Source organism: Ictalurus furcatus, chromosome 7, assembly GCF_023375685.1.
Source record: "Ictalurus furcatus strain D&B chromosome 7, Billie_1.0, whole genome shotgun sequence".
Classification (NCBI taxonomy): domain Eukaryota; kingdom Metazoa; phylum Chordata; class Actinopteri; order Siluriformes; family Ictaluridae; genus Ictalurus; species Ictalurus furcatus.
The window spans coordinates 17,660,360-17,687,943 of record NC_071261.1 but is presented as its reverse complement, the minus strand read 5'-3'; the positions used below and the strand labels follow the sequence as shown (position 1 = coordinate 17,687,943).

The 27,584-nt window shown below is 37.3% G+C and overlaps 2 protein-coding genes across 4 annotated transcripts in view; one reads left to right on the top strand and one right to left on the bottom strand.

The window, feature by feature from the left end:
* The first annotated feature begins 322 nt into the window (after positions 1–322).
* sec24d (SEC24 homolog D, COPII coat complex component) lies at positions 323–20,739 on the top strand. The gene is made up of 23 exons (XM_053628993.1): positions 323–428; positions 2,182–2,333; positions 2,802–2,904; positions 3,004–3,143; positions 3,252–3,524; positions 3,646–3,785; positions 4,626–4,737; positions 5,033–5,160; positions 6,029–6,167; positions 6,306–6,421; positions 8,633–8,757; positions 11,948–12,139; positions 12,363–12,456; positions 12,810–12,926; positions 13,019–13,189; positions 13,326–13,422; positions 13,581–13,726; positions 15,703–15,841; positions 16,090–16,208; positions 16,533–16,712; positions 17,742–17,933; positions 18,243–18,332; positions 18,587–20,739. Exons 2-23 carry the CDS (start codon positions 2,183–2,185, stop codon positions 18,725–18,727), a joined length of 3,105 nt encoding a protein of 1,034 aa, XP_053484968.1. The 5' UTR covers positions 323–428; position 2,182; the 3' UTR covers positions 18,728–20,739.
* A 1,634-nt stretch (positions 20,740–22,373) lies between these two features.
* The window catches only part of kcnip4a (potassium voltage-gated channel interacting protein 4a), a 79,534-nt gene continuing 74,323 nt past the window's right edge, over positions 22,374–27,584 (bottom strand). For all 3 annotated transcript variants that reach the window (XM_053628997.1, XM_053628995.1, XM_053628994.1), the window contains exons 4-8: positions 27,186–27,256; positions 25,773–25,880; positions 25,579–25,683; positions 25,292–25,354; positions 22,374–25,034 (exon numbers count right to left, since the gene is read on the bottom strand). In XM_053628997.1, coding sequence (XP_053484972.1) covers positions 24,987–25,034; positions 25,292–25,354; positions 25,579–25,683; positions 25,773–25,880; positions 27,186–27,256 — 395 coding nt within the window. In that variant the 3' untranslated portion in view covers positions 22,374–24,986. The remainder of the gene's footprint in view (positions 25,035–25,291; positions 25,355–25,578; positions 25,684–25,772; positions 25,881–27,185; positions 27,257–27,584) is intronic.

Sequence of the window (27,584 nt, the reverse complement as noted above, 5' to 3'; positions counted from 1 at the left end):
TTTTTGTATTTGTTGTCTGATTTTTGCCTATACTACATCAGTTCTTTTTGTTACAGTTACATAGTTGGTGTTATTTTCTTTTTACGTATTTGTGTTTCATACTCAGTGTTTAAAAAAAAACTGATACTGAGACCAAGCGTCAGAAATGATTAGTTTATGAAAAGCGTAAAGGCATTCTTATTTGATATTTTGTATTTTGTAAGAGCTGATCTTCGTGTGTTCTGCTTGCATGAACACAGTCGGAGGATTTCTCTGCGCACGTCTGTATTCCTGCATCTTTGCTGACGTGTAGCGGTTCCCACCACTGTGCGCATGCGCAGAAGCAGCAAAATACCCGAGGCCGGTGCCGGGAGTTTGACGTGGCACTCCCGTTAGGCTCGCCTACATTCTGAACAGTAGGTCTGCTCGGCGTCATCTCTACCTTACAGGTAATTTCTCTTCGTTTATGTATTTATTTTAGTTACATACGTGACCAGACATCTGAGACGTCTCGTGAGGCAGAGTATAATGTTGCGTTATGTTCTGTTACACGTCTTTAAATAGACTTAAACAAACCGGAAAGTTTGAGTCGTCCGTGAGTTCCTTCTGTGTCAGTTAGCTCAGTAGATATACCGCAACTCTTTTGCTATCGACAAACATTAAACAGCGTTTATAAAGCACGAACTCCATACATATTAGGCGGCTGAATTGATGCTAACTGTATGGCGTATGTCGTCGTCGTCGTCGTTGTTGTTGTTTTTTAAAAGACGTTTTGTTTTTGTAACATGAATGTAACACTCATCTTTGACGTGGCAGCTGTGGGCAGAGGTAAAGCACTGCACAAGTTCAAGCATGCTCACCGACAGCATCTGTTATCCATCACTGAGTATTTATTTACAATTACTGCTTTACATAGGCTCATATTTTCACTTTTTAATTAAGAGATGGCAAACATTTAATGTGTTAAACACTGTCACCGGTCAGAGAATTCATCTTCTGGCCAAAGGCTTTTGACTTCAAAGGTTCTCCCACTGAAGCTTTACATTTTAGTCAGGAGTTTACATGTTACTCTAGCCTTTATTTTGTTAAACATGTTTCCTTACAGACGGATAACCATTCTAAATGAATCTATAATATCTCTATCTCTCTCTCTCTCACACACACACACACACACAGAATGAGATCACTCTGTGCTTTATCACTCTCATTATCTCTGAATAGTTCATTGGTAAAGGTCCATCTTACACAAGATCATGAGCTTCCATGCAATATGGCATGAACCAAGGTTGGGTTGCATGAGTCTGTAATTTCATATTAGAGATTGAATAAACTGTTATTTACCTAAGCTGTATCAATGTAAGCATTGCAACTTAGAGGCCATCACTACTAAAGATGGAGGCATAAATGTTGACATAATAGGAAGCGTCATATGCTGTGTCCCAATACGCCTACATATACAGTACTATGCACTAGAAGTATGTACTCTTTTTGTGCTGAAAAAGTACACATTTCTGAGTGTGTAGCAAAAGGGTTTGTAAGGACTGGGACGTACGAACACGTGACGTAACGGAAGAGAAGGTTGTGGCTTAGTTACACACACTGTCACCGTAAACAAACTCCTCGTTGCAGTTCAGCTTTTCTTCATTCATTAATCCTTATAATTTATACTATATAATTTAATTTACCATTCCATTGATTTATTTCTTTTATTTTTTTAAAATTATAAACATGGTACTCTTTTTACACAACATCCAACCGTTAATCTTACGTGACAATAAAAAAAAAATACTTTGGTTAGTGCTTAACATTTAAGTTCTTACACTTAAATGCTGAAGCTGCATCACCGACTCGTCCGACTATTTTGCAGGTTGAATTCGGAGAAGCAAATGATCACAATGGTCACTCCCTTGCATAGGGAGTTGTGGGCATTATTAGCTGAAAAAGTGTCCACGGATCCACACTTTGAAAATCTACCGGAAATAATAGACCATCCGTCTACCTTTGGGATACAACACATGATATTTGACTCACTAATTGTAATCTGTGATACTATTTAGGACGGATAGTAGGCGAATTGGGACGCAGCACTTTTGTATAAGTACATTATCATGGTTGGTGTTACAAGAATTTTCAAAGCTTAATTTATATTAATTGTACATGTTACTGTTTGTCTTTATTTGTGGAATTAAATACATCTAACAGGATGAGCCAGCAGGGTTATGTCGCTACACCTCCATACTCGCAGGCCCAGGCGGGGATGGGGGGATACCCCACTACATTCGGGGCTCCCCCTCCACAATCCCATTATGGGCACTATGGAGCTCCACCACAGTCGTTTCCTCCACAACCAACAGGTACAATGAAATATACTTCACTTTCTATTTTACTTTTGTTTCACTTTTGACAAGAATATGTCTTCTCTTGTTAGCTGTGCACATGCACAAGCTGGCTTTGGTGACTAGATAACTGTATTTTAGCTTTTGACTTAGCATATGCAATGATCTCATATTTACCATAAGTACTGCACAGGTCTTAGATAATATTCTGAATATTAAATATGGTGATTAATAGAGAACTGTGTGTAATTATCTATACATTTGAGAAAGGTAGTTATGGTATTACTTCTTGGCATTTGGGCCATTTGTCAAGATCTTTTGTCCCTGTACAATTGCATGTGCAATATTAGCATAAGGAGCTTCAATTAGAGACAGTGTGAAATGTGAACTTGTAATTTTTAGGAATATAATTTGGGGTATGTGTTTAAATACCCCCATCACTGATTACTAGCTGCCTATTACAACCCTGCAAATGTTATGTTTCAGGTATGCTCAAACCAGCTGCCTCCTCTCCTTCTGGGATGCTTCCACCACCTGCGTCTAGCCAGTATGGATCTCCTGTTCAACAAAATGGCGCACACCTACAGACGTAACTTTCTTTGCGCAGAGATAGATTAAAGATTTTTTTTTGTGAATTTTGTAAAATTTCGCAGTTTAAATTGAACCTCATCACTTTTTTTATTATTAGGTTCCCTCCCCCTCCGGCAGCCTCTGCCATGTCTCCCTATGGACAGTCCCCTCAAAGACCATACCACAGCATGGCTCCAGTCACGCCTCCAACCCAACAAATAACCAATCAGATGAGTGCTATGAACATTGATGGATATGGTAATTTTAGTATTAGCAGTTCTTTTTCTTAATATACAGTTGTGTTTGTGATTAAATTAGCTATTTCCTCTGACTTGTTCCTCTGATTCTTTTTATTGCTTTATCTAGCCCAAAGCCCCATGCAAACTCCTCAGTCTTTAGCGGCACCACAGCCTTTTCACATGTCTCCACCACCAACAATGGGACATCCACCCATGTCTCCTCCAGGCACTCAACCTCTCTCAATGGCTACATGTCCACCAATGGCAGCTAATCCACCCATGAGTGCAACAGGGCCTCCGCCAATGGGATTGTCTAATTCACGGCCTCACCCTCCTCCGTTGAGTGGAGCTGGATTCCAACAGCCACCAGCACCTCAGGGATTTCCTCCTCAGCAGCCAGGTAAAGAATATTTGGCATTTTGTTTCAAAACAATCATTTAATATTGATGTGAACCATGCTCTTATATTATATGCACACTGAGCTGAGGCAGTTTGTATGTTAAATGTCTTTGTGGATACAGGATTATATGGAGGACAGATGCCAGGGCCACCGATGGCAGGGCCACAGCCAGGTGCGTTCCCAGGAGGCTTCCCTGGAGGACCTGCCAACATGGCTGGACCTCCTCAGAAGAAACTTGATCCAGACTCCATACCTAGCACAGTAAGAACTGATTGATAAGAACTTACTTGTACAATAAACACTGTAACAGTCCCAGTGTGAGACATGTAAACAAATATATACTCAACAATTGAATAATTTGCAAATAAACGCCATCATGGGTGCCAACTTGGGTCAAACATTACATAATAATTATAAAATATATTTACTGAATATAAATAGATTGTCTCACATATAAATTATTAAATAAATTATTTATTATTATTTATCATGCATGCATATATGATGATGATGATGATGGTCAAATTATAACATTTTGTACTCTATTTAGCTCTGAAAATTGCTGGTTTTCCTGAACTGAAATATGTTGACCTTTTCCGCATATCTTAACCATAGGTAAAGTTATAAAATTTTAAATTGTGGTCACCCCCAAAAGTGAAACCAGAGATTATTACATTTAAAAATGTCATTGCTATTCCACGGAAAGATTCCGCCTGCCTCACTTTGATTATCAGCATCATCCACATCAGTCTCTGTCTCATCACCTGAGATAAAAGACACTTGCAGCATTTAAACACAAGCCTCATTGTTATTTCTTTAGTCGACTGATCTGGAACAGTTGCTACATTCAGTCAGTTTTGTTGTGTTGTCTAAATGTCTTGCTATTAATGTGTGTTGTTATGCCATTTAAACATTTAAAAAATTTTTTGCCTGACATCTATCTGTACAGAGTGTGTACAGTCCTCTTCTGTATTGATGACTGTGGCACAATGATATGCTGTTTATAGATTTAGTAAATTAGGTAAAGTAATTTCTTTTAGGTTATCTATAATTCATTATGCACTGTGTTTCCCTAAAATGTCATTACATTTCACTGTATAGATACAAGTGATTGAAAGTGACCAGGCTAAGAGAGGTGGTCAGGTCTATACCACAAATCTCAGGGGTCAAGTGCCGCCCCTAGTCACAACCAATTTCACTGTTCAGGATCAAGGTGAGTTCTGTGACAAAATACCAGTGTTTGCATTTACTTTTACAGCTTTTAGCAGATACCCTTTTACAGATTGACCTACTGAAGTATTATGTAGTCTCCAATGAAAAACATTTCTTTACAGTTGTACAAACAATCCAGGGCCTAAGAATACCATTAAACTTTGACCCTGGTAAAGGAATGAAAGCTGAGGGGTCTATCATTGCGTGATGCAAGAAATAAATAAACTATAATGAATCTCTTCATAGGAGAATAAAAAAACTTTATTTCTTAGTCAAATTGTTTATTGTTGTTTCAGGAAATGCTAGCCCAAGGTTCATGCGATGCACCACTTATTCATTTCCCTGTACCTCTGACCTTGCCAAGCAGTGGCAAGTGCCTCTGGCGGCCATCATCAAACCTTTTGCCACAGTGCCCAAAAATGAAGTATGTATGCTAGATCATTGTCACTGGTCCTTATCTTTTAATATAAAGTATTATGTTATTACACATAGACAGAACAAAGTTGTGTATCACCAATACACATCTGGGTCACTAGTAACTTATACTCTTATAGCCATAATTACTCCTTTAAAAATAAAGACAGCATTTAATACTGTATATATGATAGCTGTGTTCTAGATAATAACTTTACATTAAATACATTGTTGTCTTGTATATGACAAATGATAGTATATTTCATTGAAACTCTTGATTGCTGAGGTCTGAGAGTGTTGTGTGGTCCAGGAATCTTCAGTCAGTCTCACCTTTCTGTCTGTGACAGCACTATTGCTGTAGGTCCTTTTTAGGTAATGTTAGTGTATTGTTTCACAAGAGGCTAATTACTTTAAAATTCAATCTCAGGGGAACATGTTACATAACAAACGTTCCAGGCCTCCTAATTGACTAGTAGTAACAAGTGGCCATAGTACAAATATGATTTATAATTTAAGACTATATTATATATCTGTAAATATTTATATCTGTAAATATATACTGTATAAATGTAAGTGTAAATAAGTGTAAATGTAACTTAAAAGACATGTATATAGTTAGTTACCCTGGGTGAAATATTTTCTCTTAATTCTTGTAAACATAGCTTAATTTATAACTTGCCTTCTTATTACTACACAGAGAGGACCATGTTCCACTTAGTTCTGCATGTGTTTCTTTAAGCTAGTGATTTATTTATTGGTTATAAAAACATAAATGTGTCGGGTCTTTATATATTATAATTCGAATTACCTGAAAGTCTGTGTTACAGGTCAAAATAATAAACAGCTTCTTTGTCTTCTCTTGATTCTGTTTACATTAGACTCCTCTATACATAGTAAATCATGGCGAGGCAGGACCCATACGCTGTAACCGCTGTAAGGCCTACATATGCCCCTTTATGCTCTTCATTGACGGTGGAAGACGCTTCCAGTGTGGCTTCTGCAGCTGTATTAATGAGGGTCAGTACCACAGACATACTTCACTGTTGGTTTTAACTTTTTTTGACTTAGCAATAAGGTCAGCAACCAACAAATATATTTTCCCATACAGTTATTTCTTTTGAGAAAAAAAAGAAGTAAAAATGTATCCCTCCTTAGTTCCTGTCCAGTATTTCCAACACCTAGACCACATGGGCCGAAGAATGGATGTATATGAAAGACCAGAGCTGTCCCTGGGCTCTTATGAGTTTGCCGCTACGCTGGATTACTGCAAAGTAATGCTCTATTTATAGCTCCTCAACAATGCATTATACACTTAGGTTTTATTTATGGAAAAATATACTTTGCATTTGAAAATGAGATCATTCTTCAGTATTTATGTGAAGTGGTGTTATTTAAAACATGTTTGAACAATATAGCAATTTACAACAGTCGCATATGGTGGATATTGCTAAGCCATTCAGCATTTAATGTAGAATTGAATATTTTCAAAATTATATGGAAAAGAAATACAGTACATTGCTTGGAGTGTTTATTTGCGTACAAGGGTTCAGCATGGACCATCTAATGGAACTACATTTCATGGCAGTCATTTGCTGAAACACTATAGCGAGCTGAAGACAGCAGATTAAAAAAGCACTATTATATAATATTATAGTACGTTATACTGTGGCCGTATGCAGTTGGAAATATACAAAGTGTAACTTCTAGAAATTGATGCTTTAAGTGGAGTTAGTTGAATGACTTGCTCATAAGACTAGAGCTGCATGTAGTATCACTAAAACTTTTCCCTTTTATTTACCTGTTGCGTTATGTAACATCTTTGTGGCACTTCTGTCAATTATGAAAGTGTTAACTGAAGGAAATTCACCTGCAAAATGAGCAGAGGAAAACACAATAAAAGTCACAGATTTCTTGGTTTGTCCCTTGTATTGACAAGCTGACAATTATTCCTCATTTACAATTCAGGCTAGACAAAGTAGGAGAAACCTTGTAATTAAAAACTGGTAGAACCTCCTTTAGCAGCAATAACTTTGATCTTATATTTTTGTAGCTGCTGATTAGATATACACAGTGGCAATAAAGAATTTTAGACCATTAATCCCTGCAAAACTGTTTCAGTTCATCAATATTTTTGAGATTTGCATGATCAGTCTCTCATTTCGGTCTCAGGTCTGGACTCCGACTTGATTCCAAAATGTGACTGCTGTCCTGACATTCTGCTGTAAAAATGATTATAATATATTTTAATTAATTAATTAATTAAATGGCTATAAGCTGTCCATGCCCTGAGACAGCTCCAAACCATGTTGCTCCCTCCACTGTGCATCACAGACGGGATGAGGTTTTGGTGGGGGTTTTTTTTGGGTTTTTTTTTAGTTTTTTTTCTTTCCTAACATAGTGCAGTGCATTTCTGCCAAAAGTTTAACTTTTGTGTAATCTCTCCACAGAACATTGTACAAGAAATGTTGTGGAACAGCTAGGTTCTTTTCTGAATTTGAATTTGAGATGTGCAGGAATTTATTTTTGAAGTCCAGTCATTTTCTTCTATTAACACCATTCAGTGTTTTTTTTTTATAGTTGAAATGTATTTCCTGCAGGTCTTTTCCTATTGCTCTTGGGTTATTTTTCATCTCCTTCAGCTCTTGGTGTAATTTTTGTAGGGCGAATAGCAACAATATTGAATTTTCTTCATTTGTAGATAATTATGATATAACATACATTAATTATATATAATATAATATAATATAATATATCATTATTATAACATATAATTGTTTTATTATGAGTTGGTGAACACCCAGATTTTTTAAAAGTATTTGTTGCGTTCATGCACCTTCATGCAAAAAGAATCTCCAACCCATGCCTACCATCTCATTTTTTTTTAACTGGAACTTAAACTGTGAACATTTACATTGTAAATTTAGTATTGGCAAGAACAAGTAGATTTGCTTGTTTTGTCAGAACTTCAAGCATATTGTGTTTTGTCTTCACTTAGTAGACCATGTTATTAATTTAGTAACTGATGCATAAATTTGGTAATTAAAGTTTGTATAAATTATGCTTAGAATTACCTTGGATGATATTATACTGCACACTGGTACCCATAAAGCAAAACATTGAGCACTTAGTCCTACATTTTATAATAATGTACAGTAGATATTGGAATGTGGCAGCTGGGATCATCATATTGGTGTCCATGTGATTATATTGTACATAAAAGTTAATTATGGCTGTTTTAAAGTTCAACTGATGTTTCCTAATTAAGATACCTCAATGGTATTGTTAGTCAAATCAACATGTAGTTAATATACAATATTATATACTGTATATTCTACACTACACTAGTAAATAATATATACCCACTACTGGAGTCCTGTGCTTAATGGTGCATTGGACACTAATTCTTGGTAGCAGAGGCCAGTAAATAAAAATTTGTCAGTTAAGCCAAGGCAAGTAATTTTTGTTTTTGTTTTCTTTCTCAGAACAATAAGCCTCCCAATCCTCCTGCTTATATCTTCATGATCGAGGTCTCATACAACAACATAAAGAGTGGACTTGTCAAATTGATATGTGAGGAACTGAAAACGCTGCTGGAACGACTTCCAAAGTAAGTTAAAATTCTACTTTTAACTGACGACTCGGAACTGTCCAAAAATTTTTAACTTGATTTGCTTCAGGACATTTTACATGGGTTGTAAAATAAATCAGGTATACCAATGCATGTAAAGCTAAAAGTTTAGATACATTTTTAAACATACTTATTGCCATAATTAATAAAAGTGACATTTTTTGCTTGTAGTTTTGGAATACAATGTAAGGAATCACTTAGAAGCAGTGGCCGATGTTTATTAGCTGTACATGACAAACTGTTTTTTGTCATTCCCTCAAGAACACATTATATACACTGTTGAAGCCTGTTAATCACTTAAACATAACTATCTACCTTAAGGCTATGTTCTTGTAACACCACTTTGGCATTGTTTATGCAATGATTAGTATCAGCAAGAAATTTTGGCAACAAATGTTTGTCAGTACTGTTTTGATAGCATATCTCAGGTGTAACACATGCACGTCTTAGCTGCCATCAGCTCAGAAAGCAACTCATTGCACCTGAAAAAGGCCCCCAATTCCATGCCAAATATGGTCAGTAAAATGAGCGTGAAGAAAAGCGAAACAACAAAACTCCACCAAGCCAAGTACTGCTGTATCTCATCATTTGAAAATGCCTGCCTACGTGATTTTTGTGGGGGCTGATCGAGAAAGGCCAAATCTTTGAAATGTTCATGGAGCACAATGCTCTAACGTACGTAAAAAAAAAATTGGCGTGCAAATATACAAACTTTTGATTTACCATCTAGTAGTTCCCATGTACATCTCCTGCAAAATGTCTTTCTCCTTACCCTGTGGGTATGTCCGTGTTTGTTTCGAAAACTGACCTCACCTCAAAAGCATGCTGGAAGTGCACTCCAAATAAGCCTGTGGTATTAAATCTGATTTCTCCCCTCTGTTTCTGGCTTTGCTCACTAGAGTGCATGCGTTTAATGGGAAACACATTGGACACCCAACGTTTTTATATGGCTCAACTTTTATATGGCTCAACTACCATAGTAAGGAACGTTCAAAGGCCAAGCAGTTGGTAGCAACCCTGGTGCAGTTTTACCTCAGCATTGAATTTTTTCCTCATTTTTCATCAGGACTCAAGCTTAAATATATGCCATGAACTGATTGGGTGCTGATGTTCCCTGTTTTGGAGTAATGTTCATTTTATGGATAATGGAAGTTTGCCTGTAGGCCCTGAGTTATTTAAGCCAGCACACCATTTTTTAAAATTGTTATGCTTGAGAAGTCAACAAATCCCAGATACAATTCAGGTTCACTTATCTGCAAAGAACAAATGGTTTCTCTGTAGGTACTAGTACTTGTTTACCTCACATATTAAATTCAGTTCTCAGCATTTTCCTCATACAAATGTGCAGTTTGTGAATTACAGTCATGTGCACATAATGTATTCTCACAGAATTAGCACTTTGACCAATTTCATAAGCTTTATTTACTCCAGCATGCAATGGTGTTAAAAGTGTGTATTTGGAAATTTACCAAATACCACCAATACCCTCTCAAAAAATATATAATCATTGGTATTGCTACTGTAAATGGATATACTATATTCAGCATCATTTTTTAACAGGCAACATTGTGCTCCATTTTACTTTCTTCTGTCTAGTTGGAGCTTGTGTGAACTTTTGACTTTTGCGCTCTGTAACTTTTTTCTCAGTCAGCTAAATGATAAGGTAGGAATGATAAGAGGGATTTTTATTGCCTTCCCTTCACTCTTCTCACAATTTTTTTTTGCTTTTAAACATCCCCTCCTTTTCCTCTATAGATGTAATTTTACACAAACCCTTGACCCACCATTATTCAACTTTTTCTGGCAGGACCAAGGCATTTAAACTCATAAACAAGCTTGTTTTGTCACTTCACATATCTTTGTGGTGCTGCTGTCCTAATGGTCTGACTAGGGTCAAGATTTGCAAATCTGGAACGAAACCAATCATTTTTTTTTTTTTTTTACACTTTTCTTTTCAAACATTCTGTTTTAGCACTGGGAATGTATTTTTGGCCCTGTTGACCAGCTTTCACAATTATTTATGTTGAGGAAGTGGCCCTTGGAACTATAAACATGGAGTGCTCTCTAACCCAGTCTCTGTACAAGAGTTTGGCTTGTTTTATTTGTGAAATAGTTTTAATTGATTTTATACTCTATAGTCTTACAGAACTCAAATATACTCACTGAGCACTTTATTAGGAACACCTGTACACCTACTCAATCATGCAATTATCTAATCAGTCAATCGTGTGGCAGCAGTTTTATGATGTATAAAATCCTGCAGATTTTGGCCAGCAGCTTTGGGAAATGTTCACATCAACCATCAGAATGGGGGGAAAATGATCTCAGTGATTTTGACTGTGGCATTATTGTCGGTTCCAGACGGACTGGTTTAAGTACTTCTATAACTGCTGCACTCCTGGGATTTTCACATCTCTAGAGTTTACAGAATGGTGCAGTGAAGGAAAACATCCAGTGAGCAGTTTTAAGGCTGGAAAAACGTAGCCTGGTCTGATAAATTTTGATTTCTGCTGAGGCACACAGATGGTAGGGTCAGAATTGGCACCAAACAGCACGAATACATGGACCCAACCTACCTTGGGTCAACAGTCCAGGCTGGTGGACTGGTGTAATGGTATGGTTGAATTTTTCTTGACACACTTTGTTAATAATTAACAAACATCACTTGCCACAAATGCCACAGCCTATTTGAGTAGTATTGTCAAAATCGTCCAGCATGATAATGCACCATGTCACAAAGCAAAAGTCTCAAACTGGTTTCATGAACATGACAATGAGTTCAGTGTTCTTCACTGGCCTTCCCAGTCACCGGATCTGTATCCAGTAGAACACCTTTGGGATGTGGTAGAACGGGAGATTCGCAGCATAAACGTGTTCCTGAAAAATCTGCAGGAATTGTGTGATGCAATCATGTCGACACAGACCAAAATCTCAAAGGAATGTTTCCAACATTTTATGGAATCCATGCCACAGAGAATTTAGGCTGTTTTGAGAACAAAGGGAGACCCTACCCAGTATTAGTTTAGTGTTCCAAATAAAGTGCTCCATGAGGTTATATTAAATACAAAAAAAGAGAATCATGTGGGATATAAGTCCACAAATGTTGGCACTCATAATAAAGTGCTTTCCTGAACAATAACACTAATGTTTCCTGACTCTTGCTTTTTAGAGAGGAGGGAGCTGAAAGCTCAGCCATTAGAGTGGGCTTTGTCACCTACAACAAGATCCTGCACTTCTACAATGTGAATAGTGCACTAGCTCAACCCCAGATGATGGTGGTCTCTGATGTGACAGATATGTTTTTGCCCCTTCTGGATGGATTCCTAGTGAGCTTTCAGGAATCACGAGCTGTCATCAACAAGTAGGTTTACCAGTTTTATTTATTATTGACATTATGATTTCTTATCCATGTTGCATGGATGTAACCCAAAAATGATCCAGTGCTATTTGCAATGTAATGTCATTTGGTTATCTTTTGGTAAACATTAATTTGATTTTTTTTTTTTTTGCAATGGCATTCCTTTTAGAAAAGTAGAAATAAAAGGATTAAACATGAATTTTGTTCCTTGTATTGCTTATCATAGTCTGTTGAGCCAGATTCCTGACATGTTTGCTGACACAAATGAAAGCGAAACTGTTTTTGCTCCAGTTATTCAAGCCGGAGTGGAAGCACTGAAGGTAAAACAAATATATGTGCAATTTGATCTAGCTTACTCTGACTTCTAACTGGACTCAAAACTCAGAAGATACTTTATTTATTGTGACTATAGTTTACTAATTTATTAAAGACTATAGTTTATTAGTTTTCCTCAACTAAATTACACTTTAACTTTGTTAAACTAAAATACAGTATCTTTGAACGTAACCATTTACTGAGACCTCCTCTGCAGTTTCTGTGTGACTGTCCTATGTGTAATAACCTACTAACTCCCATAGCCTTTCATAAGAATAATACATTATTAATTATTCATTAATCACTCAGTCATTAAAGTGTAAGTCACTGATCATGCCCAAACCCATTGTGTCCTCAGGCTGCTGAATGCAGTGGAAAGCTCTTCATCTTCCACTCTTCCCTCCCAACTGCAGAGGCACCTGGGAAGCTGAAGAACAGGGATGACAGGAAGCTGGTGAACACCGAGAAAGAAAAGGTGGCTTATTAATTATTTTTCTGTCAATCAAAATATGTTAATTTGCACACATTTGGAATGTAAGGCTAATTTGTGTATATTTGCATTTGCAGACTCTGTTTCAGCCACAGCGTGGTGTGTATGAGCAGCTGACTAAAGAGTGTGTGAGCCAGGGATGCTGCGTTGACCTCTTCTTGTTCCCTAACCAGTATGTGGATTTGGCCACTATGGGTGACATTCCCACACACACTGGTGGCTCAGTTTACAAATATAGCAACTTTCAGGTGTGTATCAAACTCCCTGAGGTGTAATAAACAGTTTTAATAATCTCATGTTTCTGTGATTGTGTATCGAAATTGTTATGTAGTGTGAAATGTCATCCCCTTGTGATTAACTTCAAAACATCATCTTATCTGGTAGGTTCAGATAGACGGTCCGCATTTCCTCAGCGATCTGAGACGAGATGTGGAGAAGTCCATCGGATTTGATGCCATAATGCGTGTTCGAACCAACACAGGTAAAGCTGGCAGTCTCAAACAACAAAACCAGAAATTGGACACTCAGAGAAGCAACACTCTCTGTGTATGTCAACAAAAGGAAGAAATTTGTAATAATGTAAGTTTATTCAATTTTAAGATCAAACACCTGAGTCTGTGTATACTGGCTATACTTAAGGTTTCAGGGCCACAGACTTCTTTGGTGCCATCTATATGAACACAACTACAGATGTGGAGATGGCTGCAGTGGACTGTGACAAAGCAGTTACAGTGGAGTTTAAGCACGATGACGCACTCAGTGAGGAGGCTGGGGCACTTATACAGGTCAGTGTGGCACATACACCACCAAACACTAGCCCCTTTGTTAGGCTTGTCACGATACCAAAAATCTAGTAGTCGATACCGATACCACCAAAAGTACACGATACTCGATACCAAAGTCGATACCACGGTGTGGTATAAAAATAAAAAAATAAAATAAAAAACTCTCCTGGAGGATATCCTCCTCTGGCTGATACTGGCAAAGAGAGAGAGAGAGGGGGGTATTTTAGTTATCAAACACTGTCTGATAATGAGTGGACGTGCACTCCTAAACATAACTGGCTATCGCAAACATTACATGGAGCATAATGTTAGCTGGTTTCATGGCCACAATGCCAGCTGCCTCAAACAGACATAATATAGGACCGTCTTTCAGGTGCTTCGCCAAATTCCAGGTGTTTCCTCGCTTTGTTTGAAATGAACGATCGCATCGGTTGCACACTGGAAACCGATACTGGCTTTCCTCTCTTTTCCTCTCAACGAGTCGGGGCGGAGCTAAACTTCTTAAACTAAGCTAATCTTCTGTAGTTTTTCCCGTGTGCTTGTAGGCGTTCCTCTTCTTCTTCACTTGTGGACCGACTAAAACACTTGCGTGTATTTGCTGCCCCCATCAGGTACGGAAGAATCGCATCCTCGGTACTTTCGTTACAATTGGTACCGACGGAAATGCCGAAAAACAAGTACCGTCATGTTTTAAGAATGTTGGTACCGAAGTATCGGTTCTCGTGACATCTCTACCCTTTGTATTATTAGACACCTGCGCTTTAGCCCAAAACAAATGTCTTTTTCCCCTTGCCTTTTATGTTTTTGTTTTCTCCTCATCCTAGCATAATGCATGTTGCCAAATTATAGATATTAGCCTTTTATAAGAATACGAATTATAAGTTAATAATCGTAATTTGAAACATTGTAAATCATTCTTTTTATTTCTGACTGTAATTGAAACTGTTATTGATAGTGTTTGCAAAGTAAAACATTTTTAACAACTACCTGGTTAGCAGCCACTACTGCAATGTTGTGTTCGCAATTTCCTGTTGAAATGGTGAGCTCAAGTGGTCTGCCTGCCTTGTTTATATTGCAAGTTGGCACTATTTTGGTTTTGCTATGTGTGAGAACTGAACATGGACAGAATACAACAGTGCATCTTTAAAGATTCCTGCAACAAATATGTTACAGATTAAAAAGAGAAAACACAGACATTGTACTCTCTTCCAGTAATGCTTGGTGCCAAACTCTCTATCTGATCACAAAGAATAAATAAAGAATAACCACGGCAACATTGCAGCGTTAGGTCCCTGGTAAACATTCCAAGCAGATTACATTTCTACGCTGCAGCATAATATAGCAACATTCATTCATTTGTCTTCAGTGAGTATAATGATAATCCTAGTAAGGGTTGTGGTGAATCTGGAGCCTATCCCAGGACGTGAGGTGGAAAGTCACCATGGATTGGAAAGCAGTCCATCACAGGCCACCATGGTCACACACATTCACACACTTATTCACACCTAGGGGCAATTTAGCAGAGCTGCCATGCAAGGCGCTAGCTTGCCATTGGGAGCAGCTTGGTGTTCAGTGTCTTGCCCAAGGACACTTCGGCATGTGGAGTCATGTGGGCCGGGAATTGAACCACCAACCCTACGATTAGTGGACAACCCACTCTACCACCTGAACTGTATTTTGTGTTTACTCAGGTTGCCTTTGCTTCATCTTAGATTTTGTTGTAATTTTGAAAACCATTTAGTATGAGATATAAACAAAAACAGAAGAAATGGAAAAAATACTTTTTCACAGCACTGTATATGGCATAAAATTGTTTTTCACAAATATCTCTCGGAGTATTGGTTGAATCCTGCTGTTTTCAGGCGGACCAGGAGAAGTGATATTTGTATGTGCATGTGATGTTGCAGTTGTATGTGTGCATTTAGAGAAAAAGAGTCAGTTCTGCCCTACTATGTGTGCCTCTCTTGCTTTTCCAGTGTGCTGTGCTCTACACCTCCGTCGGTGGTCAGAGGCGGCTGCGCGTTCACAACCTCAGTCTGAACTGTAGCTCTCAGTTATCTGAGCTTTACAAGAGCTGTGAGACTGATGCACTCATCAACTTCTTTGCCAAATCAGGTAAAAACTGAGGTCTGATGTTTGAGTCAGAATTTTTTCAGCTACAGTACTTAAACCTAGAGCCAATTTAAATGCATTAAGCCTAGCCCAGTCCTAGATTAAACTGTAGTCAATTGGGATTGGCTAATGAAATGTTTTCTGGTTAATATCTGTCTTGCATGTTACCAGAAAATTAACCCTTAACATTACATTAGATTTAAATAACATTTGTGTACTCACGCTAAAAGTGTTTGTCTTTGTTTGTCCAGCGTACCACGCTATACTAAGCCAGCCTGTGCGGACAGTGAGGGAGATCCTGGTGAGGCAGACAGCCCACATGCTGGCCTGCTATAGGAAGAACTGTGCTACACCTTCTGCTGCAAGTCAGGTCTGACAAGTCACGTGTTCTCAGAGAAAAGAGACTTTATTGTTGCTTTATCATATATGGAGATAGCCTTCAATATCTTGATTTAGCTTTGCAGTCATCATGTTGGACGTCACTGTTGTTTGTAGAATGTACTTGTTGTTGTGAAATTGAGAATTATTGGAAGTTGGGAAATTAACAGCATGAGCCATCATATTTATCAGTATCAATCAGTAACTTTTGTCATTCTTGTATCAGATTAGCTTATCTTTGACTTTTACTGACCATTATGCAGTTTGACTTTTTATGTCAGCTGACCTTTTCTTTTCCCTATAATGTTATGTGCAGCTGATCCTGCCTGATGCTATGAAAGTGTTCCCAGTGTACATGAACAGCCTGATGAAGACTCCAGTTCTAGTGGGCAGCACTGAACTCTCTACAGATGACCGGGCTTTCCATAGACTCAGCGTCATGTCCATGGGAGTGGAGGAGAGCCAGGTCCTGCTTTACCCACAGCTCATTCCAGTGGTGAGAACACATGAAGACATAAAGCAAAAACAGGGAACCAAAGGCCAAATGTACACCGTTTATTTGATGCTGTTTCTTCGGCTGTTAGAAAACAATGCAGGCTGAAAAGGATGTGATTATATACACAGTCAAGTCATGTATTTCTTGGGCTGATTTCACACCTATTTTTAGGTCTATTTTTCACCCAAACCAGAGCAAAATGTATCGTTTATTTGCTGTTTGGTTTGTGACATGGTTTGTGCACATATTGTAAGTTAATGAAAAAAGAAAAAAAAAAAAAAACCTCGCTGAGGGACATCTAAGGCTGAAAACCGTACTCATGAATCTCTTTAATTTATTAATCATAAATATGGAAATTGGGAAAAAACAGGTAAACCGACCATTTTGTCCATTGCTTTATTTATGCCCAATAAATTTGAAATAGTGTAAATCACTCAGGAACAGAGAACACAGAGCTGGCACTAAACAAATGTTTTTGTTCATATGCCCAAAAATCCAGAACACCTCTCATTTTTCTGACTTTTTATTCAGTTCAGTGATTCAGTCACCCATGGGTCAAATTAATAGTTCACGTCTATAAAGCAATGTCACCCACAACCAGAAATATACTCCATTTTTGGTTCACTTACTGCAGCTGCCTTAATCCAGAGTCAAATCACCCCCTAACTGCAGTCAAACACCATTTGTAGACAGTCTCAGTCTGGTTAATTGGGTCTAAAACTGAGTGCGATTTCTGTGTTTTTGCCTGAAATCGCAAATGCATATGGGAAAGCACCCTTAGAGATACATGTAATAATATAGTTTACTTGGACTATACCAGCCCTATTAAGGCAGAATGCAGTACTGATCATAAAAGCAGAAAGGGTAAGGCTAAGCTAAAAGGCACATTTTAATTAGTTAAATTAAAATGACAGGACATAAACAACACAGTCAGTCAGTATATAACTCCCCTAAAATTAGTTTAAAAAGTTACTATTAAATTAAATTTTGTGTGTTTTTGGTCATGAGCTCCTACTCTGTTTCTGTCAGCACTCCATGGACGTGGCGAGTGATTCGATTCCAGCAGCAGTGCGCTGCTCTGAGGAGCGTTTGAGCGAGACCGGTGTGTTTTTGCTGGGGAATGGCCAGTCTATGTTCCTTTGGCTGGGCCAGGCCTGCTCTCCTGATCTCATCCAGAACCTCTTCAATGTGCCCTCCATGGCTCACCTCAGTTCAGATACGGTCAGAGACACCAGCATCATACACAAAATCACATGCAAGCAGTGTCTACCATTGTTGTGTTTGGGTTAATTGTTGAATTGCATTAAGTTTGAAATGATTCAGGTCAGAAAAGCCAAATGCAATTAAAACTGGAATTGATATTTTGATTGAATTAGCTAGTAACCGTTACAATATATTATTTATTGTTATCAAATATATTTTTTTTAACTTTAAAGAATTTTCCAAGCATTTAACATCTACGAATTGAATAATTTCTCTAAAGCTGACCTGGTTATTCACTGACTGATATTAATATTAATATATCTGCAGACTACATTGCCTGAAATAGATACCGCTCACTCTAGGAAGCTTCACTCCATCATTTGTGCCATCTCCCAGCAGCAGTGCAAGTCCATGAAGGTACAACTCTCCCAATGCTGTTAGTTAATTTTGCGTTACACTGTGTTTCAAGATCAAGTGAGCAGTGCCATTGTGTTCTGAAACACATTCTGCAAATTGTTAGGGGTTGACAAGGTAAACCTTAGATGTTTTAAAAATGTTATCAAATTTAATTCACTAGAATGTCAGAATGCTGCATATTTTACTGGGGCGCCCTCTAGGATGCTTCCAGGTCTTTGTTGCAGTAGATCTTTAGAAGTGTTTTCTTTTTGTAGATGGTGATTGTGAAGCAGAAAGACAGATCAGAGATGCTGTTCCGCCAGCTCCTAGTGGAGGATAAAGGCTTGAATGGAGGAACTTCGTATTTGGAATTCTTGTGCTCTGTTCACCGTGAGATTAGGCAGCTTCTGACCTAACATACACACAGAACTCATATACCATCACTAGCCCCTTTATTAGGAACATCTACTCAGTCATGGAATTAACCGATCATCTAGACATGTGTCAGCAACACAATGCATAAATTAAAATCAAGACTGGTTTGAGCTGACAGGAAGGCTACAGTAATTCAGATAAATACTTGTAAAACTGTAGTGAGCAGAAAAGTATCTCAGAACATACAACACACTCAACCTTGAGGAGGATGGGCTACACCTACAGATGATCACATCAGGTTCCCCTCCTGTCAACCAAGAACAGGAATCTGAGGCAGCCATGGGCACAATCTCACTGAAACTGAACATTTGAAGCTTGATTAATCTCAATTTCTGCTCAGACATGCAGATGGTAGGGTCAGAATTTGGCATCAACAGTATGAATCCAGAGACCCAGCTTGCATTGTGTCAACAGTGCAGGCTGGTGGAAGTGGTGTAATGGTGTGGGGAATGGTTTATTGGCAAATATTGGGCCCCTAAATAACAGTCAAGCATCATTTGAATGCCAAGCCTCTGCTATTGTTGCTGGCCATGTACATCCCTTTATAGTCAGAATTTACCCATCTTATAAAGGCTACTTCCAGCATAATAATGCACCATGTCACAAAGCACAAGTCATCTCAAACTGGTTCCATAAACATGAACACAAGTTCAGTGTACTTCAATGGCTTCACTGGATCTGAATCTAATAGAGCTTCTTCTGAATGTTGTGATACGGGAGATTCGCAGCATGAATGTGCAACTGACAAATCAGCAGAAATTTGTGTTACGCAATCATGTCGACATGGACAAGACTCAAAGGAATGTTTGAAACAAAAACTGGAATCCAGGGCAAGAAGAATGGATAGTGTTCTAAGTGTAAGGCTTGGGGGTGGTTGGGGTTTAGTCAGGATTAGTATGGTGTTCCTAATAAAGTGGTTGGTGAATGTATAGAGAGAATGTGTGCAAGGCAGTACACACGATGAACTCCTTACTATTTCCAGCGCTGCCTTTGAATGACTGTACAACTCCGTCAGGACTTCACAAGTGTTCTTATTTTGTCAATTTCACTCAAAAGTCTAGTTTGGGTTAAGCTTGGCTTGCTTGTATGTAATGGTGTGAATTAATGTCTTATAAAATATGCAATCTTTTTTTTTTTTTTTTTTTTTTAGATAACAGAAAAAAGGAAAGGATTCTCAAATTACCCATTATTTGCCAAATTGAAAATTACATCTCTGGAAATTGTTTTATTAAAATGGTACCAAAGAATGAGAATCTTTTAGTACAGACATATTAAACATATTAGACTTTTTTGCTTAAAATGCTTAAGATGACAGGAAATGCTGTCTATTAAATTCATAGATTAAATCAGTGGATACCATTAGAAATATTAGAAGCATTAGAATGGACCATATTAACCGAAATTAAGTAAACTACAGTTATATTAAGTAATATTTATTCATGAAAACTATGAGAAATTGTTAATGTATAACTCTGTGTATTCCTGACTTGGTGGCATTTTTGTCTTGATCATTATAATGCTATTTGTGCTGTAAATTTGTACACAGTGAAACATTTATTGAGAGTGTTTAGCAGTTTACGGCATAATAATCCAAGAAGCAAATCATATACAGTGAACGGCATCTTTTGTAGATGAGCTTTGGTCTTTCTATGCTCAGAGATCTGGCTTCATGGCTATCAAATTAATTAGAAAAATTTATCATACTCAATATACCTTAATCTTTTTTTATTGGTACATCACCAGAAGCAGTATATTTTATTACTTCTGTGTTATATTTGAAAGATTATGACTTGTACGTAAACATGCCTCAGGTAACCCATGTAGAGCATAGGTAGAGGTACATGTAACTGCTTATTGTAGCTTACAGTGTGGAAGTGTAAGTGACTTTTTTTAAATTCTGAACTTTGGGCCCATTTGCTGAGTTAAGGATGCTTTGCCATATACATTGCAGTTTATAAACATCCATTATTAAAAAAAAATTGGATTAAACTAGTCTTCACTGAACTCAGGAAACTTCTTTTTTCAATGAATGTTTTTCATTTGTGTGAATGACTGTGAAAATGACCTAATTTTAATAGCTCTATTAAACACATTTTGCATGGCTGACCTAAGTATCAGACTCACACCAACACCACTCTAATTAGGCTAGATTTTTTTTTCTGGCACAAACTGATCAACAGGCAAAACACAACCAAGCACATACATTCAGAGCTGTTTATTGAATCAATGTCAACTAATGCCTCTATGTTCTCTAATAGCATAGGGAAGTGTGATATGCACAGAGCGCACTCGATCTGCATTATTCAGTACTATCCCTTATTAACCATCTCTAACTAGGTGAAGCATTCACATAACGTGCTTCCAGTCCTTCCCTCAGCATTCCTACTGCATTTTTAATGCTTAGCATCTCGATGCAAAAGGTCTACAGCATATGGCATGTTTCCAAAGACAGTTGGAGTGATGTTTGATTGTAGACATATTATAGAGAATGTGAACAAATCCCAAATCTAAACAGGCTTGTAAAATAATATATGACTTTGGTCCTGCATATATACCAAATGTCCACTAGGTGGCACCATGTTAATGTAAATACACCATCTCTACCACATACAGGTGCATCTAAAAAAAAAAAAATAGAATATGGAAAAGTAATTTTTTCCCCTTAATTTAATTAAAAAAGTGGAACTTTCATATATTCTAGATTCATTACACAAAGTGAAATATTTCAAGCCTTTTTTGTTTTTGTTTTCATCATGATGATTATGGCTTACAGCTCATGGAAATAAAAAAATCCAGTATCTCAAAATATTAGAATGAAGAATTTATAATACAAAAATGTTGCAGTATCGCATTCCTAGTGTCAAGCCACTCTTGAACAACTTCAGAAGCATCTTACCTGGGCTAATGAGAAAAAGAACTGGACCGTTGCTTGATGGTCCAAAGTTTTCTTTTCAGATGAAAGTAAATTTTGCATTTCATTTAGAAATCAAGGTCCCAGAGTCTGGTGAAAGAGTGGAGAGACACAGAATCCAAGTTGTCTCCACAATATGATGATTTGGGGTGCCATGTCATCTGCTGGTGTTGGTCTACTGTGTTTTCTCAAGTCGAGAGTCAATGCAGCATCAGGAGATTTTAGAGCACTTCATGTTTCCATCTGCTGACAAGCTTTATGGAGATGCTGATTTCCTTTTCCAGCAGGACTTGGCATCTGCCCACAGTGCCAAAACTACTAATAACTGGTTTACTGACCATGGTATTACTGTGCGTGGTTAGCCAGCCAACTCGCCTGACCTGAACCCCATAGAGAATCTGAGAGACACCAGACCCAAGAATACAAATGAGCTGAAGGCCGCTAGCAAAGCAGCCTGGCCTTCCAGAACACCTCAGCAGTGCCACAGGCTGATCGCCTCCATGCCATGCCGCATTCATGCAATAATTCGTGCAAAAGGATTAAACCCCTGACCAAGTATTGAGTGCATAAATTAACATACTTTTCAGAAGTTCGACATTGCTGTATTATAAATTCTTTATTCTAATATTTTGAGATACTGGATTTTTGATTTCCGTGAGCTGTAAGCCGTAATCAAGATTAAAAGAAAAAAAGGCTCGAAATATTTCACTTTATGTGTAATGAATCTAGAATACATGACAGTTCCACTTTTTGAATTAAATTACGGAAAACAAATGACATTTTCCATTATATATTTTCATAACTTGAAAATATAGGATTGTATGGACTTATTTACCTTGAGAAGACAATATTTGAACTATAATATAGGTTAGTTTTCAATATTAAATTGTCATTGCCTACCAGTAAATCAGGAAAAACATGCTCTTTAAAACAATATAAAAAAATATAACTACAAAGTGTAATTTTTCTAAATTTCATGTCCACAGTACCAACAAAAAGATCTGGAGACAATTTCTAACATAAAATAGTTTTTTAAAAATTTTTACACAAATCAGCTTGCTTTTCAAAGAACCCAGTGCATGCCATGTAGCATATTGCTGGTGGTAATTGCATTACATGGCAGTTGGAAATTTTGCCTTTGGACAAGTGCTCTTGGATGCTACTGGGAGACAGAAAACATGCATCTGCTACCCAGCATGCTCACTGTTCTGTCTGTGCTGTAGCCAGTCACAGCTATACCTACATCTTTGATTCAGCCAGCAGGAGCTAATCAGTTCTAATGCCAGAAAACAGGAGAGGAAAAACCCGGCAGAGAAAAAGGTTGACTGCTTTGGAATGACATAAAAAATATGAAAGGATGCTCTTTGTAGCGTGCGACATAATGTAATGAAAAAGCAGCAATGTTCATTGTTCCTATGCCAGAACTGGCAAGAAATAGAACAAAATGTACTTCAAGTGTAAGTCCAAATTAAAGACACAGAATCTGCACAAATTAGTGCCTCTCATCAGACTCTGGATGTTCTTAGCACACACACTGTCATAATGATCATGAATCAAATCAAATACTGTATGGCTCAAATAGTGCTCTGTTCGGTACAATGTTAGAATCGTAGTAAATAAAACCAAACTGCAATACCATTGTTTTAAGAATAGTACTACTCAAAACATAAATCTAAAAATAATGACACAGTATCTTATTGAGTATATTTCGTTATTACTCTAATATGCTTGGCAAATATTCATGAATAAAGTTGGAAACCTGCAATTATTTAATTTACACAGTGTTCTATCTTGAATTTATTCTCTACAGGTAAGGTAGGATTCTGACTTTTGTGTACTATCTACTTGACTCAGTTGGATCTAGATTCTTGCCACTAGAATTGCTGTATTGTATAGTATTGTTGATTCAGTAGTGTTGCTTGGAAGAGTTTGTTAGTCTATGCTAATCTCAGGTGATTAAGCAAGTGAAATTTCAGTCTCTCTTAAGGTGTGAATTGTGGGCAGGGCTTACTAAGATATATTGAAGGTTACAGACACTAGTGTTAGCAGCATCAATTTAGATAAAGTATCAAGTTTAGTGGTGTTTATTTCTTCTTGTTCAGTTAAGTGTTACCAGTTCCTTCTTAGCCCTATATTCACTAACTTCATTCCTGACTAGACATGTGCTTCAAACCTACAGTATCTCTGTTGTCACCTCTCTCAGACCTAGAAGCTCTCATCCACAAACCAGAGGCTGAACTACCAGTAACCTCATCTACCCTCCTCTGCTGTTTCAGTCTCAAACAGCAGTGGTAGGTGGCTCTCAAATTGCCAGTCTGCTGTAAAGAAAGCTGATTTAATCTCAGCTTTAGCTTCCCTTTACTCTCTTGACTTTCTGGCACTAACTGAGACCTGGATATCTCCACAGAACTCAGCTACACCGGCTGCTCTATCCTCTGCTTATGCTTTCTCTCACACTTCACACCTCTCTCCCTGTCTCATCTCAACATCTCATCCTTCGAATTCCATGCAGTTACAGTTACTTCCCCGATCAACCTTCCCATCATCAGCACTTCTGTAAATCGCTCTGGATAAAGGCATCCGCCAAATGCCATAAATGTAAAAAAAAAAAAAAAGATTCAACAAATGTTTCTCATATTCATAGTCTTTCAAACTTTGGACTAAAATGCTTGTCTTAAGAAATGTCTGGAATCAAAATATCTGTGCCTTTGGACATACAGTATGTTTAAATGCTTTGACAAAAGATAACAACATAAATTGAAGTAAGGACCAATGTATTTGTTGTGGCCCTTATTTACAGATTTTACAGTAAATCAAACCATAAAAAACGGATTCCACATGCACCGTGTGTATAAAACATGCTCTCCGCAGTACATAGTTAGAACTGACTGAGACTAATGTTCCCAGTCTTTCTCACAAGATTAAGGGCAGAAATAAATGCTATGGCTGTAAGGGGTAATGAAAACAATAATTTCATTTTGTTTCAATATTATTGGTAACACTTAATGGAACATAGCTGGGAGATTAAAAGTAATCCGTTCCAGCATGACCTCCTATGTAGGAAGTGCTCAGTGTACGCTATGCACAAAAACCTTTCAAATGGCAGTTGCTGTAAATGGTTAATTAAAAGCATGACGTCTATACAAGAACTGTAATGAAATTAATGTGGGTTGAAATGTGCTTTGAACCCAAAAGAATGGTGTTTTCTGGGTTGAGTGTTTGCCTTCCATTCAAATCCATTTATCTTAATGAGGATATTGGCGCATGTGGAGTAGAAAGGTGCTTGCATGAGCCGACCAGCCACCAGAGGTATGTTGTCCACCCGGCTATTAAATGACATTTTCAAAAAGCTGCATCGATCTCATGATGTTTTCATCCTGCAGAGAACATACAAACACAAGTGAGTCATTTGAAGTTGATCATTAAAAAGCCTGGTCTCAGTAAACACATTACTTTCAATTAGCTTTGCTGATAGAATAGATGATGTAGATACCTGAGTGAATTTTCCATTTTTAAAATAATCACTCCGATGTTTTACACTCCCTTATTCTTGCTGAGAAATTTATTTGAATGAAACGTAATTGTTTGTATGCACAAGGAACTCGTGATGTTAAAAAAGATAAATCAGTCTTACATTTTGGCAGCAGTCTATAAATTCGTCTATGGTGACAACGCCGTCCTTATTTTTGTCCATTTTCTGTTACAAAAACACACACAAATATATTGTTACAAAATATTTTGTTAGTATCACTCATCAAAGACCTGTAGAAAAAGAATTACAGTATGTAATATTAAAGACTAACATGATACAAGTTTCATTTCCTTGATCAGGTCTTTTAAGTTTATGGAGAAAATTATTTAATCAAACATCAGATTTCATACACAGTTAGCCAGTAATATAGCACTAAAAAGTATTTTCACCTGGAAAAATATCTCCACGTGTTGTTTTGGCGTTTCCTCTTTAAGAATAGGATATGTCCACTTGCCCATCATGTCATAAATGGCTTTCATGATGTCTAACATTTCCTGTGATACAAATCACAAAGGGTTTTTATTGATTACAGTTACATTCTTTTTGTTCATGTTACTGTTTCCTGCTATACGACTTGTAATACCTCTTTTGTTATATATCCATCTTTGTTAATATCATACAGGTTAAATGCCCAGTTGAGTTTCTCCTGAACTGTGCCCCGTAGCAGTATAGACAGGCCCATTACGAAATCCTGTAATCAAATCAAACACAAACAACCTGATTCATCCATCTATAAAGTCTCTTAAGCATACTTCTACCACAATGCTGTTGAATCTGATTGGTCAGAAGGTGTTGATTAATTTTCTATAATGAACAGGTTTCATTAGTAACGGGGATTTGTGACAAAATTCTCCACATAAACACGAGTAGTTGTTGATATGGTTTAGTTTTCTATGAGGAGATGTTTATTTAATACTTTTGGAAGGAGTCTTATACATCTTTTCTATTAACCCTTTCTCACAGAGTTCTATTCTGTAGTGGGATGGAAATTGACTAATCGGACATTTTCAACCAGTATGAACAAATTAATTATTTTATCGCCGCAAGTCTGTTATAAGTTTAGCCAGGACACTGTGAGGTTTCTGTGTGTAGAGTATCTGTCTCTGTGTTTAGTTGCTGATGAGAAGAGTGATGGGAAAGCGGAGAAGTGTGAGCCCCCTGCTGGGCAAACAATGAGGACTTCTCCACAATAACATTGGTACAGATATAAAATGGTCAGCACAACTAAAACACTGTGTACAATTACCATGATACAAATATAACATTTGAACCTAGTAGGCTAGGTAAAAAAAAAACAAAAAACCCCTGCAAATTCTTAAAGCCCTGAGTGTCTACCTTCATATAAGCCATTAACCACTACTGCGGAGTGTGAATAAATTCAATACTGAACAAGGGCAGCCCCAAAGCAGGCAATAGGGAGTGTTATAGGGAAATAATCATCTTTTGAAATAGTATCACAGCACTCCATCATTGATTATTTTCCTTAAACTTAATTCGCCATAATATTTTTTCCCTTACGTAATGCATGCAACCCACCCAGCTCCATTTTACACATCATAATGAACTACAAGTAAAGCATTTCAGTATTATTTTTAATAAACATGATAAATATCAAACTGTGAGATTTATGAGAAATAGTCAACAGGCCTGAGGACATTTATGAAGCAGAAGCTCATAAAGCTGATTCTAATTAATATACAAAACCAACTTTCATTTATTTACAACGCTGATTACAATTTAATTGTCACCACACTGTAGGCTATGCAGCTTGTTAATGGATTGTATATGGATATGGATTGTAATCAACGTTTATTAGATGTAGAAGACAGACAATGCATCAAACACAAAAGGCATATATTTCAGTGCGTTCAATCAATTTTATAGTAAAGTATGGACATGAGTGTAACATTCACAAGACCAGTGTTAGAAATACAGATGATTAGTGTGAGAATGCACTGAAACTTCATTACATATGTAAGCTTGAAATATTACTTACTTCAAAACTCACTGCGCCGTTGTGGTCTGTGTCAAATGCGTTGAACAGAAAATGTGCATACGTGGATGCATCTGAAACAGAAACCAAGCACTGTATTTCAGTTTTTACTGCGTTCTCTGTCATTTCTTATCCCCTTTCTGACAAAAATATGGTTTCCAATTAATGTTTTATTCCTAGAAACTGCCTTTAAGCTAGTTTAATATTTGCAGCTTTATTTTGTATTTGGCACAATCACACTAAGCGCTTTTATGTGTTTATGTGATTATTTCTCACATAGAATACTAATTCACTGTTATACAGTAGTGAAATCATCTTTGAAGTTTGGCTTTAAAGAATAAGTGGTACAAAATAAAATTAGTAAAAGTTCTGTTTTTGGGATTATGGGACAATACTTATTTC